Source organism: Camarhynchus parvulus, chromosome Z (assembly GCF_901933205.1).
Source record: "Camarhynchus parvulus chromosome Z, STF_HiC, whole genome shotgun sequence".
Lineage (NCBI taxonomy): Eukaryota > Metazoa > Chordata > Aves > Passeriformes > Thraupidae > Camarhynchus > Camarhynchus parvulus.
Window position 1 is genome coordinate 43663227 of NC_044601.1, and position 21063 is coordinate 43684289.

The following is a 21063-nucleotide window of genomic DNA, read 5'->3' on the forward strand; positions in this document are numbered from 1 at the left end:
CTGTTTGCAGAAAGGCAGTGCAACTACACTGAATACAACTGAGTGCAGCTACACTTCTCCTTGTGAATAGCTCCTGTCTTGTAACTGAAAGGCACACCTGAAATTTCTCTTCCCATGGGAGATACCTGCAGTAAGGATCTACATATTAATTTTATAAAACAGAAGTCATGTTGTTAACATGTTCACTCATAATACATTATTTCCTTTATATTTTAGTGTTTCTTTTGTACCTTCTTGTCTTTTTCAGAACCATCTGTGAGAAGGATCCCCTTGGCTTGCATGTGACGGTACAGGATCTTTTGAAGAGCTGACATATCACATTTGATCACATATTCCACCTGGTATTAAAAAAAACCCCAAAACCATGAACATGCTGGCATAATAATGTTAGTCAGATCTAACTGTAGGTTCTTGTCATTCTACAACAAAACAAAAAACCCTACTAATCTTTTATCTACCAGATCACCACATAAAATTTCAATGACCAGCAATAGAACTGCAAGCACAGAAATGAGTACTTGTGAGTCACAGCTGCAGTGAGACAGCTGGATCCTAAAAATGCAACTGCAAGATTACCAAACATACTTTATTTCTCACTCTCTAATTTTTAAAATCTAAAAAAATAATTAAAAATTAATTTTGAAATTAACATGCCACTAGAAACTATTTTATGTTTAATAACCAATTGAATTTATTGTGTCTGTTAAGTATTGTAAAAATATCAAGCAAAGCATCATAATATATATCTAGTAATTATAGTCTAACTGGCATAATGTTTATCTAGACTGCCACCACCTTCTCAACATCCACTAAAACACTAGGAATCAGTATTGTATGATTGCTACATTCAGCCTGACTTGCTCAGCTTTGCAAAACTATAATTAGTTCTTAACTGCATACTAGATTTAAAAACAGTAACAGAAAGACTTCACACACCAATTTTATGTAATTTTTTCTATTGCCCAATGTCCAGATTATAATCACTACAGTTCTAGTAAGTTATGTCAAATAAAAACTGTAACATAACAAAACCACACTAGTGGCTAGAAATCTTTCAAGCCATGAAAGAAAGACAATGCGTAAGATTCCTCATGTTTAATAAATAAACAGGAAGAAAACTATCAGGTTATTTTCTTCTCAGAAAGACAAGAGTATAAACTTAAAGAGAAGTGACTTTCTTCAATGTTTACTAACATTTGCAAGAGCAAATGAACCTCATTAGGCTTCTGCCCCCAGGTTCAATCCTCATGGCTGGATAAACTCCTTTTTTCAGATAATGGCAACAAAAAGAAACATGGTCTTCTGAGTATGAGTGTGTATGTAACTTGAAAATTTTGCCTCTCCAGTGTCTATTACTAGATTTATCAGTGGTTTAAGTATTATTTTCAAATGCAAACATTTTTTATTCTCAAATAAATTCTTCTGAGGATATTGAGAATTTGATATTTGAAGGAACAGAAATTAGCAACAGAAGTAGTATTTACATGATTACAAAGATGAAAAATGATTTTAAAATGCCTTTCTTTGTATTGTCTCTAAGCATCTGTACACAGTTCTCCATTCATTTAGCCAGTCAGCTCATAACACACCTTATAAATATTTCAGTTTTGTTTGATTTTAATCCAGTTTACCTTAAAACCAACTTTGACTTATCACACCTTCAAATTTATTTTTTTTTATTTTAGTTGCTGTTATTCTGTGAAGAGGGATGTAGAATTGCAGAGGAGGACACAATGGGACAAAATTACTTATCCAGAAATAAAAACAAATTCCTTTGAATCAGAAAATAATTTTATGTTCTGAATTAAAATGCCACTAGTTAAAAATAATTGTGCAATTTCAACAAGACACTTCACACAACTCCTAAATGATAATAAACCAAATTGTGCCTGCTTTATAAAGTGCAGTAGTCCCTCAGAAATTTCAGTGAACTAGCTTCAACCCAGTGCAAGAACGATGGTATAGGACAGAATTTTATCCTCAGTGTACAGCTGGCTCACATACTGAAACCAGACTATAATGCATAAAAGCTGCATATCTTACACTGGTTACAACAAACACATTTAAGGCTGGAGAGGAATCCTGAGAATGCAGACACTTCAGGTACTCAGGCTTCCTCAGCCTCCACTGAAGAGGTATAAACAAACAAACACTAAAGAAGTCCTGTTCTGCAAAATAAATCTCAAAACTTAATGCTTAGAAAGATTATTAAACCCCTTCCAAAACTCCTCTCATTGCAAACCTTTTCTGGCAGTTGAGACTCAACCTCCTTCTTCAGTCTTCTCAGCAAGAAGGGCCGAAGCACTTTATGCAGACGACGGATGATCAGAATAGTTTCTTCCTCATTTAAGTCCACCTAGAAAAGTTTACAAAAGTCACTACAAGGCAACTCAAATGTATTAGTTAATGTCTTCTCTCACATGGAATGCTAAGAATGTGCAATGATTATTTGCATCTTACAAACAAACTGACACTGAGTCAAAAAATGCACTTTAAACATTAAAATTTTGGTATTATAAAAAAGGGGTCTTTTAGTTATGTTAAATCCCTAAGTACCAGCATAAGTTCAAACACTAATCTTTCTGAGTAAGCTCTTTTCTGTTTTCATCAAAGTGGTTTATTTCTCATCTTTTAAAAAACACACTGCCATAGTACCCTTTCTCCAGTCATGGCAAATGGAGCATTGAACCACTGCTCAAAGGTGCTGCAGCTCTTGAAAATGGTTGGAAGAAGGAAATTGAGGAGAGCCCAAAGTTCAGGCAATTTGTTCTGCAAAGGAGTCCCAGTCAGCAGGATTCGTCGAGGGGCCACATAGTGAGTATTCAAGACCTGAGTCAGCTTGCAGTGATGGTTCTTCATTCGATGGCCCTCATCTACTATCATGTACTTCCACCGAATCTGAAAGAAAAAGAAGAAAAGTTGGCAAAGTTAGAACAGGCCAGACTTTGTCAAGGTCCTTGCACCAAGTATAAAACAAAAATACTTAAAGCCTGAGACATCAATCAGTCTCAACCTTGAGGAAAGCCAAATCAAGCATTATGCAACTATCAGTGTCCTTGCTAGCAATATACAGAGAGACAAACACTAGGTACACGCAATCTGATGGTGAATTCTGACTGGAATTGAAACAGCTAACAGCAGATTCCTTCCATTTTTGGGAAAGAGATTAGAATGACTGGCTCTTCAAGGCCAGAATATGGTTCACAGTGGAAGAAAGAAACCATATAAACTGCAAACAAATCTGTCTGTAACAAGAACCTTGACAGGAGACAAAAGCCTTTTCAGATAAAGGTAAGTATGCTCAAAAACAACAGCAACCCTGAACTTTATTTTGTTTCAGCTAATACTATGTTTTTACTTGAAAAGAAAGCAGCATAATTAAAAACATTTCAGTTACTGCATTTTCAACTAAAGTTTCTATTTCTTAGTATGAAATCTTAAATGCAATCACGGCAGATGTTGAAAGCTGCTGTTCAAGCTCTCTGTTATCACCTGGACTACAATACGGACTGTCACACTGACCATATGACTAGGAAGGCCTCAGTTTGTACTTTTACACATGCTACCTAATTCAATTTCCCAGGACAGGATGAGTGGCATAGTGCTGTCCTTCTATCTTTCAGAAAGAGTGGGGGAAAAAAAAGGAAAAAGAACATTATGTAGTCTCAAGCGGTCCTCAAGCATCTCAGAATGATACTAAGAAAATGCACTTCCTTTGTATTAGAGAGGACAAGCAAGTGATATGCAGTAAATATGCAGAATGCAACAGATGAAAATGAAGTAAAAACGAACAATAAAACTACAGGAAAACCAATATGGTTTCTCTGTATAGCAAAATACCTCTGCTTTGTGCACACATGAAACAGTCTTACAGTACAGTAGGCTTTTTAAATGAATTATATTTGATACCTACCTGTAGAGAGACAGCGAGCCCCTAAGAAGTGCAAGGTGTAGACTCTTTAGCCTGGACACCAAATTGATGATATAGGTAACTATTTAGTCATGTGAGGGAAAGTGACCACATAGCTGGAAGGGCCCTAATAGGAGTGAGTTTCAGGACAGAAAGAACAGAAAAAGTGAAAAGTCACTGATGCAGATTAGGCTGAATATTATGCAGAGGTGAGAAAAGTCATGTTCTTCCAAGGACAGCTAGGTATAGGATACTGACAGAATTGCACAAAGGAATTAGTCCCCTGGACACATTTGGGAAAATCCTAGTGTTTACAGAATGGACAGCTATGACTGAGAAGCTCAATCATAAACTGAGAAACAGAAATGTAAATGAAAGGGATAAATTTTATTGAAGGACAGAACAACTAGGAATGTCCCCATAAACCAAAAATGTGTTTTGTGGTATGCACCACTTGAAGGTGTCTGGGTCTTGCTGTAGAGACATAATAGTCAAAATTACCTTAGCAAGGATATGTTTGTCCTTTATTATGTACTCATATGTAGTTAAAAGAACATTAAATTTTCCACTTCGAAGCTGAGGAACAAGTGAGCGGCGCATTGCAGGTGTACCCTAAAAGACAGAGACACGTGAAGTGTTATTCTTTACTTCAATGAAAAAAAACCATTGTTTTTATGAATTAGCAGATAATAAGCAATCAGATGAACCTGCAATCCTACCATACTGTGAATAATACATTGACAAAATTCCAAACCTTCTCAGAGTGCCTTCCCTAAACCTCTGCTAGACTGTAAAGCCGCTGATGGGGCTCACAGAAATATAAAGCCAGCGGTCTGGTCTCCATACAAATTGCTTGGCTATATTACTACTACAGGAGCCAAACAAGAAAGTATTTAGCTAGGAATAAAATGTTAGGTAGTTACCATTCGTAACTCTCAGCAGAAGCCTTGCAAATGTGATAATTAAATATTTTGTTCTGCATTTTTTACAATGATTTACAGCTGTTTTACTTCTACAGTCTTTCACAGTTTATTATAGTCTTCTTAGTAAGGCTAACTCACACTGCTTAGCGTATGACAAAACTTGATGAGCGGATAGTTTAAAAGCTTGCAGAGACAGAGGAAGAACTGTCTCTAGGTCTCATTCGTTCAATTCTACAGTCACATAAAAAGCAAATCAAACCTTGTAAGATATCTTCACCACTGAAGGAGCCCATTTGTCAAATTCATATGTCCAATTGGATAAAGTCCTATAGAGATTATAGAGAAAAAGTAACATGTTTCATCATCTGCAGATCAAACTTTTTAAGTGTTTCCAAGTGGTTGCCAGCTTTTCAACACACTTTATGTTATCAACCCACATAAATAACAACTTCTTTTAAAAATACACTTTATATACACTGCAATAAAATACAAGCATTTTGGAGGGAAGCAACAAGAAAAAAATGTGTGAAACACGCATTCAGCTTGTATTCAGGGTCCTTTCTGAAATGAGTAAAAGTAGTGTTTACATGCACTTTTATACTTTGGAACATAGTAACAATAAGAACAGCGTCTCTGGACAAAAAATAGATTTGCAAGTTCCTCTATACCAGATATATCATCCAAAATGGACACTACAGCTTTTCAAATACAGTCCAATGAAACTGATAATAGACTTTATCTACTCAAGCAGAACTACTTGTAGTGCCACCAACCACTACTTTGAGGATCCATTCTTGCACTGTTTCTGCTGTTTGATCCCAACAAAAATGTTGCTATAGTGAAGCTAATTGCTATCATGAGGCAACAGCAAAAAAAAACCCTTGAGGTTTTTCAGCTGCTGCATTTTTTTCCTCTTCTTAGTGTACCAATGATGGCAGCAATGCTAGCAATGTAGAAAAGGCAGAGAAAGGCAGCTTTTAAAATGTATAAAAGAAAGAACTTTCAGCTTCTCTGACTTTTTAAAAAAAACACTGGAGTACATAAAAGAAATCATATTTTTTACTGTGCCCACATGAAAACTGACATTAATAACACTCCCACTATTTTTGTTTTATAGATCTTCTCCCAGGTGCTTCTTGTCAAACTCAGCTTATCATTTGTGTTCATACAATTAAGCACACCTGTGGCATTTATCTTAGTTAATCAGTTACTACTACAGCACAGCCAGAAGAGAGGACACCTCAAAAGAAGTCAAGAGATGACTACAAATCAAATTTATCCTAATTCTAGAACAAATTCGCATGCTCAGCACAATTGGTGGACAGATTAGCTAATGAAATTACTAGGGAACTTCTCAACATCAATCAAGTCAATTACACATAAAAATAAGACAATAACTCCTCAACACAAGATTTCTACAACAACTGACATTTTTTATTCAAATCACTAAAACCCATGCCTGACCCTTGGAGAAAATAAAATGCGCTAAAAGAAATTTATAAAACAAGCAGCATTTTGAAAAGCTAAGGAAAAGCAAAAGGGGAGTAGCACAATAAACATAATCTGCACACCTGACAAAAGTGTGCATATCAATCAAGGCTACATATATCCAGGGATACCTATACAGTACTTAAAAGATCAACCTCATTAAAGCATGCTTGCATGATATCAGATGAGGCACCAGCTGCTTAAAGAACTGAGCAAGAGATTTTTATTATCAGTTAAAAGCTAAAAGGTGAAATGCTTGCATGCAATAGGAAAGAAAAAAATTCCCCCTCTTTTGGCTTAAGAGTGAATTACAGTAAATTCAATACACTTTGCCAAAATTAATAGAATCAAGTGTTTTACCAGCTTTCTGGTTTTGCCGCGTGTTGTGTTCCAAATAAACCAATCTGCAATGCTTAGAACAATAATGCCAGAATGAGACCCATTACTTACGACAAGGGAACAATGATGAGATAGGGGCCATTGAGTCTTTTGTGCTCCATCAAGTAAGTGATCAGAGCAATAGTTTGTATTGTCTTTCCTAGTCCCATTTCATCTGCTAAAATTCCATTCAGATTGTTATTATAGAGAGAAACCATCCATTCCAGTCCTTGGAGCTGAAATGAAGAGAAAGAGTTTCGGTTATTTAAAACCCACAAAAACAATTAACAATAAATCAGCAACACGGAACTAATGTTCTGATGTCCCTGTCTACTTACAAGTTCGATTTCCTTTAGTAATATTATATGCATGGAGACTCCTGCCTATCTTTACATGGAAAACATGTTCTGTTTAAAACACTCTGTAAGACGAAATCAGATTTCACGTATAAAGTTTTTACTACTGCACACAAAGCAACAGAAGCACTTATAGTAAGGCTGATAAACACCACAGCAGGTATTTGTCCCTCAGTTTCAACATTCATAAATGCTGAAACTTTCTGTGTGTATTTCATGACATTTGCGTGTCTCAATTAAAATCTTTCAAAACCAAACTCATCAAAACCGCACAAAACACAGTCTCACACTTGCCAACTGTATCACTGGTGTGCTAAAGCTCTTGTAGCCTATTTATTATTTGCCATTCAAAACTCCACATCAGAGTAGGCCACCTTTGTCCAAATATGCCTTGTGTATAAAATTCCAGAGCTGGACGGAAGCCAGAGTTCTGTAGCTTAGCAGTATCTACATAACAGAATTTCACACTCCAAGGAATACTGCTAGAAAGAACTACTCCCTTCTCAGAAGATTTTCACATGTGTGTATCACATTACAGATGGATGTCTGAAGTTTCTGCTCCTCATATCCAGAGTTTTGGTGTGTCCCATGCATGGAGAGAGCAGGAAATTAGGTGGCCTGAGAAAGTTCAGAGGGAAAATTCTACAAAACACTTTTGAAGTAATTGTCTGTTCTTCCTGCAAGACAGTATCCAAAATAACATTGCCAATTTACTGGCCTTACATACATGTGGACTGATTCATATTTACTATAAAGTCATGAAGAGCTTACTGAAATCTGTAGTGTCACTCTATGTCCTACCTACAAAGTCACTACAGAACTGAGGAAAGCTCTTTTGTCCGCATAATTATTCTTTTATATATACAAGCAATGTTCTGAATAGAGATAAGATGCAGGTTGTTGGAGTTCACTAGAAAGTTGTGTGATAGCAGAAGTGTCGAAAATATGCATCAAGGACATTTTCAATCACATGTTAACCTAGCTTATATCAAAATAGTAAAAGTCCTGGTTACTAAATCCAGCAAAAGTCTGTGAAGAACATGTGACACCAACCTCCAGAGCAAAATATTTTTCTTAGTTTCAAGTTGTACTTATCACTGCCCCAAAATATTAGGACCTTGATTAAAAATAAAATTCTAAACTTGTAAATATTGGAAGGAGGAAAATACTGTTAATCCACCACAAATTAAAAGAGTAAGAAATGAAAGTACAAGTCAGTGAGAAGGATACCAAAATCAAAATATTATTCACCCGCAATGAAGAAAAGGTAGAGATAGCTGTAAAAGTTTGTATTATTCAAGGAGTATGTACGTAACATTATCTGTGACAGGTATCATTGCTTTGTCCATACCTCCAAATTCTAACTTACTAGAGCCTTTGTATTTCTTAACAAATTTTCAATTTGCTGTTTGAAAGATTACACTGAAATGTTTGGCATAATTCCAAGTTTTAGGTATTTTATTGTTTTAATGACTTCTCACCTGGTAATGTTTTAATGTGCCATTAATAAGAAGGGAAGACTGCTTTTCCACCCTTTCAGTGATAGCATGAGCAACAGTGTAGTAGGACTGAGACCCTCTAGCGCTATATTGCATGCTATATTCATCATCCACATCTTGTTTTGCTGTCCTGGAAAGCAGAAAAAGAACTCAAGTGAATTCCTACAAACAAGTACTTTTTGACTGCGGTTTACATGTCTAAAGAAACAGTTCAAGTCCTCAGTTGTGACTGAGGTGAGTACACCAAAGGGTGCAAGATTATAAAGAGTATACAATTAAACGATCATGTTCCTTCTCCTGCAGGTATTTACACCAGAGAAGTAAAGCAATTCACTGTAATCTACAGAAAGCTACTCTTGTGAAACACCACTGTATCGCAGTTCCTAATAAACAGTACTTAAGGAAAACTCACTCAATTATTTGCTTTGCATCTTTCTCAGAAACTTCCTCACTGTTAGGATCCAGGAGTATCTTCTCATCTGTTTCTAATTTGCTTGATTCTTCTTCCTCATCCTACAGAAATACAGAAAAAGAACAGAAGTGCTGGAAAGTGTAATGTGTACCTCAGTCATACTTTCAAATGGCATTCTCATACTGGTAGCTTTCATTGGTCAGTGTTTTATAACAGACATCTGAATCATAAGGTTCAATTTACACCTATTCTGCAATAAAATTGCATTGCAGCATAACAAAATTATTAATTTTTGACATACACTAACCAACAGGAAGTCATAATACTTTGAAATAAAAATTATTTTTCCCTGTAATGATCTTCCTTAACAAAGGCTTTCTCTGACTACCACATTTATGGAGAGAATTCCAATACCATGTATATTTTTATGTTGTATTCTACATGTCTGATAAATTAATAAGGCTTAAAATACTGTCACGTACTACTGAGTTAGGCCTCTAGTTTCTTAATTTTTTAAAACCAGTTATTTTTACTCTTTTTGAAATAACTCATCTTTTGACTACTGTTGCAACAGATAGCATTAACTTAAAATCTCACTAAGTGAGATCCTAAAATCTGACAGATATCAGGTCCTTCTCTCCTACCTTAATACTAACAGAGGTGTAGAATTACATAACCAGAAATTACTCCTACAAAGACACACCGTAACATCATACAGTCCAGTCAATTTCAGTGGTTGTTCGGTCTAGCAGTGTAAAGGCTGCTAAACTTAGGAGATCTGAGTACTATACCTAGTTCTGCTACCAGACTGTTGACTGAACATGGTCCTTTCTCTATTCCTCATTTCTGTTCTCCTTTAGAAAGTACTGATCTGAAAATGCTATGCAATTATCACTGTTCATTATTCATAGTATGTAATATGATGACCCTGCAAGGCTGGGATGTTTGTGCGGGTTAATGATAAGATTCTTTTTAGAATTTTTGTAATAACAGTATTTAAATCACCATCCAAATACTGAATCAAATAAGCCTACCCTGAAAAGTCTGAATATAAATCCCTGGCATAATCCCTAACATTTTCATACACATAAGTAGTAACCATGATTTTTACTGCCTATAAAACCTTCAATGCATAAACTTTGAAGATGTTAATTTCCTTCAGCATGAAGCCACAATGCAGCATTTTCTGAGATGTATTTTAAAACAGGAACCTGCTAAATACTCTGGTTCATTACCATTTATAATCAGAGTAAAATATTTACTCTTCCTAATGACAATTGCCAGTTAGGCCTTTACAGAGTATATAAAGAACAAATGCTAGAAATCAAGAACTACACAATCAATTAATTTTCCTGTTCATAACAGTCCTGCACATCTGCTATCACCTCCCCTCTCTTCATTATGAAGAAGGGGAAAATGAAATATGAAATAAGTACTTGTTTTTTACTGTATTGTCACAGTATTTCTTTTTGAAGAAACATACCTCCTCCTCATATTCAGAGCCACTTTCATCTTCACTGTCTGATCTGGGAGCAACTTCATAGCTATACAAAAATGACAAAGATCATGAATTACAGTTAAAAGGGGGAAGCTAACAGGTTCAATACATCTCCTACTCAGCTTACATACAATAAATTGAAACAAGAAAAGAACTGGTAAACAAGAAAGTATAACATGAAAAACACCAATGCAAACAGAAAAAACAGTCTACTTCATATACTAACTACTTACCCAGGGTTCATTTCCAGCCAAGCATCCAGCTGACTTGCTTTGGGTGCTTCTGGTCCAAGAAGAACTTTGCCTGTTTCAGTGTGAGTCACTTTGACTGGAAGGTCACTCATCTGACTGCTCTCATCTATGGGCTAAAAATTCAAGTGACATTTTACACTATAAGGCAACTTCATACTTTTCTTACATAATAAAAAGAACTAATAGCACGATCAAAATTCCAGTTCTGAACAAGCAGTGAAGTTTTGTTTACTAGATGCCACACTTTCCCACTAAGCAAACACTAAGTCATAGTATTTCTGTGTGTAACATACTCTATGTGACATCCACAAATATATCCCAGCATCTCAAGTAAATTAACAAAAACAACATGGAAAAGAACATGCTATTGGTTTTTGTGGACCAAGACACAAGTTATGTATTTTATAGCCCTTTAATCCTGTTGTTTATATCAACAGACATCTGCAACAAAAAACATATAGTGACCTTATGGATTTTTTTTTGAGAAACAAGAATCAAACAATTCAGTTAACTTTCTAAGTAAAGGCCTGTTTTAAAGATTCACTGTCCTAACTTCTTCAACTAAGCTGATGAAGCACCTGTAAGAACAAAATCTCTCATCTGTGTTGTAACAGAACTAGAATAGTATAATCACTCTATATGTTATCTCTTTGCCCTGTTTAATCACAGATTTTTTTACTTCAAAAACTTTTTGCCTTCTAATACTGTTTTTACCCAAGAATATTTTCCAAATAAATACATATGAGCAAGATAAACTAATTCTGAACAGTTCTAAATAGTGACTGACAGAGTGCAAAACACAGCCAGTTTCCATTAATACTGAAGTTACAGGAATATTATGTGCAAATAAAAATATACTGAAGTATTTTTGCTATAACTCTAACTATACTAGCAGAACTATCACTTTCAAGTACAAAAAGAGAGGACACGTAAAACAAATACAATTCCAAAGTCTTTTTCTAAAATGAAGTGGAACAGAGAAATTGCATTAACAGAAGACCTCTGAACGAGGCAGTACATGCTGCGCTACTGAATGAACAATATTATCTGAAGAATGACACAGAAAAATTACTCATTTCCATTTGCTTCTGAGGTGGAAAGAATTTTCAGATGTCTTAATCCATCACAGCACTGTACTCAGTCCTGTGACTGCAAGATAATTACATGCAATGTCAACAATGTATTTTTTATAAAGATGAGAAGATTGACTATATCGTGTTCATGAGCTCAGACTAGAAAGATGTTAATTTTCTTGCTCAAACTAGAAAGGTTTTCTAGCTCAAACTAGAAAGATGTTAATTTTCTTGCAGTCTATATACAGACTGCAAGAAAAATATTTCTTGTAAGCACATTACAAAACTGAGAGGCAGACTTCATCATGCTCAGTTCAATGTAGTTTTCATTTTAGTCTTTGATTTTAGGAACAGCGAAAGGCTAGCATAAATGTTAACCTACGTAATTATTATTTCTGTTTATAAAAAACAGCTCCTAGAACACTTGTCATCATAACTCTTTTTGAAGTTATAGCCATGACACACAATCCAGAATAATCACTGGAGAGTTGCTTTTTTTAAAAACCAAAAAGTAACAAGAAGAAAAAAAACACCTTGTAAAAATTCATACCTCTCCATCAGGACCAAGACCAGAAGCCACTCCTTCTGCATTTTCCTCAGCTTTCTACAACAAATAAAGAAGTCATAAATACTATGTCAGATTAAAAGTACAGAAAGTATACTTTATATGATGTAGTATTTTGGATCATGAATATGTTTCACTTATTTCTGAACAGCCTGTAATTCAAGTTTTTGAAGGTGTGGATGGATATAGACAGTGATAGGCCCAGAGCAATAAATATACAAAAATAATTTACTAATGTAAGGAGGGTGCCTACTCACTTCAGTCAATGATATAAATCTGCATGTAAGAAGTGGCTGGCCCACTCAATTTCCAGCTCACACCTAAAGCTCAGCTGCTTATAGGCTATTCTAATGCAAATAAAATAGTAAATTATTTTCACATTATTTACTATTAATTTCCTCTAAACTGGTTTAATTATATTTTAAAGGTGTCAGCAGGCATCATATTCATGCAAGGCACTTTTGTCTTGTGTATATATTTCTGGTTTTTTGGTCTGACAACTCACTAGAAGGAGTATTTTTGGAGCTTTTTGTACTACATTCCAGTCGTATGTAGACCTTACTCAAATTAGAAACAAAAAGAACCCAGGAGTTCTTCACTGGAGAAAGCTAGATTTTCTTCTCTCCAACCTGAGAAATGTGCAGTTTCCTCACGGCTTATTCTTATCTACCTTACTTAAAATGTCAGCACAGTATGAGGGAAAAAGAAAGACATATAGTTTGCTTCTGCATTCAAACTTTCCTAAACAATTCTGAGCAAGAAAGGACATTTTACAGCTTCTCCTTATGTCACACTGCTGAATTTGTAGTACTATAGCAAAATATTCTGGATACTAAAGTTAAGAGAACAGACTAACAACAAGAAATGATCTCTTAAATTGTGTTTTAGAGATAAAAAACTTCCAAGTAATATTAAATACAGACCATCATGTGATTCCGTTTTTTGTTTAAGAAGTATACTTGAGGAATAGCTGCACTTCTCAATATTGATATAATCCTTAATATCTGCTTCAGCCTTTTTCTTTGCCACTAAATTCCATTATCTAAAGCATGTACTTGAAATGAACAAGCAGCAGCTGATGCTCAGTGGGAGCAACAACAATACAAGCTTCAAGGATGCCTGCGTCAGCACTTCTGTGCAGCAGGTATGACTGCTGACAAAGAAAGGAACCGTTCCAGAAGTGAAAATTTTAAATAAACACAAGAGCAGGATAAGTTAGGAAAACACGTATCTACTCTTGGCTGAACACACATTGACTGAGAATACTTTTTCCCTGGATGAACCAGGGCTGGGATCCATTCTTCTACACTAGAGAATGCTGTCTAATACATAAAGATTGTTATAGCTTAGCTACAGGCAATGGAAAACAACCTTACAACTCAAATCACAGACAAGCAGTAAGCATCAGCACTGTTCACTGTGCAGAAGTCATAACCTGCTGTGAGAACATTAATAACCTACAGTTAAAATTTCTGGAAATCAGAAGAACATATTACAAAGAAAATAAATGTAAATAATGACAAACATCTTGCACTTTTATTTTGGACCATGCAAACAGACCTTTAATGTTGACAACTTAACCCTTGAATTGGGGAAATCTCAGTATTAAAAAGAAGGAAGGCACATTTTGTTAATTTTCTGCATAATGACAGGAAAAACTACTAACACTAAAGTGAAAAGCTGCACTGCAATTTGAACTAGCCTAGAAGATGAAAACCTCATATGGGATATTTTTTCTTATGCATGACAACAGTACGAAGCTAGAGACAGAAAACACAAATAGAGGAATATGAAAGAAACAAACAGAAAATCTATCATGAAGACTACAGAAACTGCATCCCAGAGAAAGAACGGACTAATCTCAAATTTTATTCTACTAAGAATATAAGGTTCACTCAGGTATCTATAATGAGCCTGGCAAAGATTATTTCTTCATCATCTATTTCTTCACTGCCATTTCTAGGGGAAAATCCTAAGAACTCTCTTTTTTGTTTTTCTGTAAGTACAAAACCTTAACTACAGGTATTAGTAAATTAAGCTTTATTATGGATTACAAAATATAAAAGTTTAAAAACTGAAAGCGTATGACTTGCAAAAAAGACACAACGCCCACTAACTGCAAGGTGTTCCACAGTCATGGAATGACAAATTCATAGAATTCTAGATTAAAATAAAGGGTAATATTTGTGTGAATTCCTACTTCCTTCACAGATGAGCAAAAGATTGCTGGAAAGAAGTTAATTACAAACAAAAATATGCAGATGACCAAGACAGAGCAAACTTTTTTTTTCTTTTTTTGCTAATCTTCCCCTAGGTTTTAGGGTGGGATATATATAAACACTGAATATTATTTACTGGATATATTTCCTTTCAACTTCAGGAACAGAAACTTATGTCTTTACTGACATAGCCAGAAAATAACACTGTTTCTAATACATACTTAGACTAAACAGACATAGAAGTCTCAATAATGATTATCTCTACTGTACATTTTATATACTAAATCAGGCATATTCTCACTGGTAATACAGGCCAAGAACCCCATCCATATAATATCTTTATTCTGAAGACAGGTTACTGTTCCTATGTTAAGAACAAACTCTGAGGAACAGACTTTTTTTTGAGAGCAGAAAAAAACTTTTACTGTTTTTTAGGTCATTAATGTCCAAGATCAGTATTTTTTCTATACTGGTTGTTTTTAGCATATTTCCAGTACTGTCAGCAAACCCTGTAAACATGATGATAGTATTTATAGCAGTAATTAGTAGCAAACTAGGCATGGAAATAGATTATAAAAATAATTTTACATATTCTGCACGAGACAAAAGGTACTCTGAGGTAGTAAAAAATAAAAAATAATTTCTTAATCACTATTTCACACATGGAATTCTTTTTTTGAAAATTGCACTGTTCAATTTCAACAACTTTCTCTTGCATTTCATATGAAGAAAAGTAAAGAAAAGTGGAAAGTTTCAATTAAAGGTTAAAAATGTACAATGAACAGTATTACTGCAAAATATCCATTTACTATAATAAACCTAGCCAAGTTTATTAGCCATTTTTAATGGTCCTAACAAAATGGACAGCACCAAGTATATAATATGGAGGTCTAAAATATGTGTCCTGGATACTCTTGCCATCTTCTTCCCAGAATGCATTTTTGATACATTGTATTCCTTTTAGATACATTAATCCTAACTTATACATCTGTCCCAATTTTACCTGTACAAAGTTTATGAGCAAGTTAGTGCCATGAGGAGATCAGCAGCTAAGAATTTTATAATCTCGCCTCTTATCACCTTCTTCTGAGTTAATAAAAGCAAAGATATATATTTCAGTAGAGAGAGAGAGATGAGTTCCCTCAGCATTAAGAATTTGGTGGTGTAGATTATTTTAAACACCCTGATACATGTATGACAATCGGGCATCACCACATTTGTCAATATTTAAATAGGATTTGAAGAAGAAACAGCTTAAAAATATCAGCTGTAACTACTTGCCTTCCTTCTTCTCCTTCGCTTCTTCTTCTCTTTGGCTGCTTGTGCCTGCTTATGCTCCCATACCAGGTTAGTCAAGTTAGCCACATACTCATCTGTCTGTTGCAACAAGTAGGCCAGGCGTCTGTCTTTCTTTTGATCAATCAGTTTTCGGTAGCCCTCTTCATCTTCGGCCTAGTGACACAGAAGAGATGTCAGTCATGACAGAAATTATGGTGAATGCACACTGTCCAGCTCCCATGTCAATAATAGGTCATTATGATCTGCACAGACGGGCAGCTATGTGGGTAAAGAGCTTGTTGGATGATCAGGCCCAGAGAGTCATATATTTGTATCAATGCCACAGCATCATAGGGGTTGGCAGGGACCTTAAATATCATCTAGTTCAAATTCCCCTGCCAGGGCAGGGATACCTTCCACTAGACCACACTGCTCAAAACCACATCCAGCCTGGCCTTCTAACACTTCTAGGCATGGGGCATCCACAGCTTTTCTGAGCAATCTGTTCTAGCGTCTCACCACTCTCAGAATAAAGTATTTCTTCCTAATACCTACTCTAACCATACTTTAACAGAACCACAGAATTGTTACTAAGACTGGAAGACCCCAAAGATATCAAGTCCAACCATCAACTTGACACTGCCAGGTCCCCCAGTAAACCATGTCATCATGCTCGATATCCACATGCTTTCTGAACTTCCTTAGGCAACTGTTTCAACGCTTGACAACCCCTTCAGTGAAGTACTTTTTCTATGTAAAATCCAGTCTAAACCTTCCCTAGCACAACTTGAGACTGTTTCTGCTTGTTACCTGGGAATATGAACCAATCCCCACCTTGCTACAATCCTCTTTCAGATGGCTGTACAGAGCAATGAGGGCCCCCCTGGGCCTCCTTTTCTCCAGGCTAAACTCCAGGTGCCCCAGCTGCTCCTCATAGGACTTGTGCTCTAGACCCTTCCTCAGCTCCACTGCCCCTCTCCTAAAATGCTCCAGCAGCTCAATATCCTTCTTCAAGTGGGGTCGCAAAACTCAGTACAGGATTTGAGGTGTGGCCTCACCAGTGCTGAGTACAGGGGGACAATCCCTGCCCTGCTCCTGCTGGTCACACTATTGCTGGCACAGGCCAGGATGCCATTGGCCTTCTTGGCCACCTGGGCACTGCTGGCTCATGTTCAGCTGCTGCCAACCAACACTCCCACATCCTTTTCCGCTCTGCAGCTTTCCAGACACTCTGCCCCAGTCTGGGGCTGTCGTGACTCAACAGGGCAGTGCCTTTTTTCAATGGCACTTTGCCTATCACTGGCCTTGGCTTTTGATGTGATGATATGATTGGCTTTCTGGTCTGCAAGCGCAAATTGCTGGGTTCTGCTCGCCTTGTCATCCCCCAATACACCCAAAATCCCTCACTGGAAGGTATCAGAGGTCATACTTTATCTGAAGACAGTATGAAGAGCAATACCACATGAGTCCCTGCATCATGTTGTGTTTAACACGACTATCAGTGACATAGAGGAAGGGATGGAGGGCACTTCCGTCAAGTTTGCAGAGGACATGAAACCATAGGATATCTGTCAATGTGCTCAAGGGTTGGGCTACGCTTCAGAAGGATCTGAACAGGCAGGGAAGCTGTGCCATTTCTGAGGTTAGAGATTTCCAAGACAGGACTGAAAAAAGCCTTGAGCAATCTGTTTTGAACTCAATGTTAACACTTCTGGAAGGTGGTTCAACTAGAGAGATCCCTGACAGGCTAAGTGACTCTGAGACAGAGATTCCACAATTCTACACATTTCCTACTCTCATGGACTAACGACTAGAAAAACCTGCAGTAGCTATGACTGGCAATGGAGGGAAAAAAAAAATCAATGCTACATTAGGCTGACTGAATGTCCTGAAACAGAGATGGTAAGTCTCCTACAGAGATGACTTTTCGAAGACATGAACTACAGGCAGTTCACCAAGGGGAGGAACACAGGAGCTGGACATCAAATTGCATTTAGTCCTTTTTCCAGTATGAATATAGACTCTTTTCTTCTAGATGTCATGTGAACTCTTCTTTTTTTGTTTATGCACTGCTTTTCTACTCTGGTTTTATTTAATCTCTGAGATAGAGTTCACTATCAGAAACAGGATTCACCAGATAAATCCTATCTGAGTCATCCTGGCAACTTCTGCATCCTGTCATACTGTGTAAGTGTGTTGGACATACAACAAATACTATTTTCATGTGCTATGTTGATATAATGCAGAATGTCAGAAAAATACAAAAAAGCAGCAGAGGTTGGCTGAAACAACAAATTAAGGAAGAGCAATTTTGGCTGAAACAACAAATTAAGGAAGTATACAGTGCTGTATAAAAATCAAACACAAGCAAGAAATATTTTAAAGATCATTACTTTAAAATACAGCACTCTGGCAGATCTCCTGCTTTTCTAGAGACACCAGAATGGCATACAGCGAGGAAAAATAGCTATAATGTTCAAACTGAGCTTGCAAAACTGCTTGCAAAATTCCATTGCTATGTTCAACCCATCAAAATTACACTGCTCAAATCCCAAGTTTCCAGGAAAAATAAATTATCATTACGATTGTTGTTTTTTATTTATTTTTGTTCTAATGTTGCTGAATACACAGTCTGTGTAATCTAGCCAAGATACTTCTTTTATATATTTAAGCTTGTCTTGACAACATATTTTAAAATCACACCAATACCCATTTTTGCATGATACATATATAGTGCTGCTAATGAGCTGTGACACAATCACTATTTCTAATCATAGTAAATGAAGAGAAATTTGTGGAATGAATTCAGCATTCCTGAAAAGATATGCAAAAAGTTTTAGACAGAGCACATTTTCATAGACCATGGCAAGCATCTAAGAGGAGATGATGTTTTAAAAAAACCCACTAGTACACATCTGTGAATTCCAAATTCACTACAACTGGACTAGAACTAAATACGCAAAGTAATCCCCTTAACAAAACACATAGATTGGTTTTGCAGAAGGATTTAATTGAGCAGTAGGTGTAAAACCCTAAACTGAGAACGCCTACGAAATTTTGTATGTATGGTAAGAGCTTAACCAGTCTTGGTGAGGTTTTAGGAGAAAGCACTGGTATCCTGTTCTATTTCTGGACATTCAAATCTACTTTGTTCTTTTCAGCAGTGCACATCTTCATTACTTATCACACTGCATGTTCAATTTTATATAAGCTGAACCTCACAACACACAGAAGTATTTTCCAAATGACAATATTGCTTTTGTTTAAAAATCAGTTCCTTTTTTGCTAATAATTAACATTTTTACAAGCTAGGTTATACAAACGGATGATGATGACCTCCAATTATAAAAAAAGCTCTATAATACTGATTACCATGTAATTTTAAGAAATGCTCTAGGGCCTACATATCTGTTATTCTCTTATGCAAGTTCTTAATTTACAAAGCTTTCTTTTCCAAGTTTCTATCATTGTTATATATTATTTTTTCTGCATTTTGTGATTTTTAAAATGAAACTGTTCAGCCCATTTTCATGGTGGGAATAGATTCTGGACAGGCGCATTTGTATCTGCACTTCTGTTAGATACTGCTTTTTGCCAGCAAGTTACAAAGTAAACTTGTCCATTTCCTTTCATTCTGTGTTGGTGAAACATTAATAAAATGTTAAGCCAGAGCTAACCAATGTCTTGAAGAATTTTTTCTACCCCAAGTCACTGACATACTTGTACATATGCACTGATCTTTCTATGCTTTGAATTCCTGAAATATTTTAACTCCTGAAATCTAGGCAGCCCTCCAACTGGTTCCACAGCATTCTGAAAAGACATGATTATACATAAACCCATTTTACTCTGTTCTTAGAATGATACAACTGATATTGTGAGGTTATAGGGAAGGAAAAACCATGAAATGGTGCAGAGTATGATTTGAAGCATTAAATGGGTAGAACTGACTGGTATTCATTCTCAAAATACATGTGCTACTATTATTGGTTACATGTGGAATCAACTGTATGTAAAAATTGTGGAGTAATGCATGAACAACTTAATCTGGAATCTTCCAAACTATAAACCTAGAAATAAACCGAAATCCATTATTTGTAAAATGGACCAATAGCCCTGCAATCATACAGAAGTGTTAATATGTGAACTTAATAAGATTACGTTGCTGTTATTCAGAAGTGGCTGTGATAAGTTTTCGTGCTAGTAAAAAACACCAAGATATTTCTATACAAAAACCTTAAAAAAGAAGGACCCATAGCTTAAATTCAACAGTATCACACTAGCGTTAACAGAAACATACATAACAAAATGTAGTTTGGATTTATATTTTTTTCATTACTGAGTACTTCACAAAGAAAACGCAAGGGAGTGGCTGAGATAATATATAAGCATTTTAAAGGGATACAGTACATAACTTTAACAAAAATAACCATCTTCCTTCCTCTACTTCTTACCATTAGTCTCCTCATTCTTTCTTTCTCAATTCTCTCCGTTTCTTTTTTCTGCTCACGTTCAGTGTTGGCATGCCAAGTTGCCACAGCTTTAGAAAGCTTCTGAATTTTCCCAGCGACTGACCTGTGGTATTCTTTAAAATCTTTAGCATGCTGCAATATGCTATTCAGGTATTCCTAGAAAGAGAATCAAGTTAGTGCAGGCACTCTGACCTAGCAAGGATTTGAAATCAGGAACGTAGGAGTTCTGATCTCACAGTCTTCCAATTACTTATCACAGCACTTGGAGTTTTTTTAAAAACTCCAAAGGTAAATAAAATATGTAAAAGAGAATATCTGCACAGCAAAGCAAAATGCATTTCTGTCATGGAGCAAACACCTAATAAGTTAAAATACCTGGTGCTTCTGCCTACGCTTCCTCTCCTGTTCTATCTTCTGCTGTTTTTCAAGCTTTTCTGTCATACGAGCTTCTCTTAAAGTCTGCCGCTTGCTTCGTTTGTAGGCTTTGGAGTTCAGTGCTGTCTCCAGTGTTGTGTCACGACGCATACAGGCTACTACCTCTTGTCTTAACTACCAGTGGAGGGAGGGGAGAAAAGACAAACACTCAAAAAATATAATAGCTCTTAATAAAACAACTTTAAACACTGTTCTGGCAGAGTAAAAAAGCAAACAATTCAAAATATATCGCAGTCTCCTCATCCGTTTTCATTATAGTTCTGAAAAGATACAGCATTGATACAGTTGCAACAGGTACATCAGTTA

General features: G+C 36.0%; 1 protein-coding gene across 6 annotated transcripts in view; it reads right to left on the minus strand.

Annotated features, from left to right (window-relative positions):
• Nucleotides 1-21063, minus strand: part of SMARCA2 (SWI/SNF related, matrix associated, actin dependent regulator of chromatin, subfamily a, member 2) — a 117432-nt gene that overhangs the window by 56025 nt on the left and 40344 nt on the right. For all 6 annotated transcript variants that reach the window (XM_030969247.1, XM_030969244.1, XM_030969242.1 and 3 more), the window contains 14 exons: nucleotides 20698-20871; nucleotides 20305-20478; nucleotides 15854-16024; nucleotides 12339-12392; nucleotides 10698-10828; nucleotides 10450-10510; nucleotides 8967-9067; nucleotides 8537-8684; nucleotides 6772-6935; nucleotides 5093-5159; nucleotides 4412-4522; nucleotides 2656-2898; nucleotides 2243-2356; nucleotides 231-338 (listed from right to left, as the gene is read on the minus strand). In XM_030969247.1, the coding sequence (XP_030825107.1) occupies nucleotides 231-338; nucleotides 2243-2356; nucleotides 2656-2898; nucleotides 4412-4522; nucleotides 5093-5159; nucleotides 6772-6935; nucleotides 8537-8684; nucleotides 8967-9067; nucleotides 10450-10510; nucleotides 10698-10828; nucleotides 12339-12392; nucleotides 15854-16024; nucleotides 20305-20478; nucleotides 20698-20871 (1821 nt within the window). The remainder of the gene's footprint in view (nucleotides 1-230; nucleotides 339-2242; nucleotides 2357-2655; nucleotides 2899-4411; nucleotides 4523-5092; nucleotides 5160-6771; nucleotides 6936-8536; nucleotides 8685-8966; nucleotides 9068-10449; nucleotides 10511-10697; nucleotides 10829-12338; nucleotides 12393-15853; nucleotides 16025-20304; nucleotides 20479-20697; nucleotides 20872-21063) is intronic.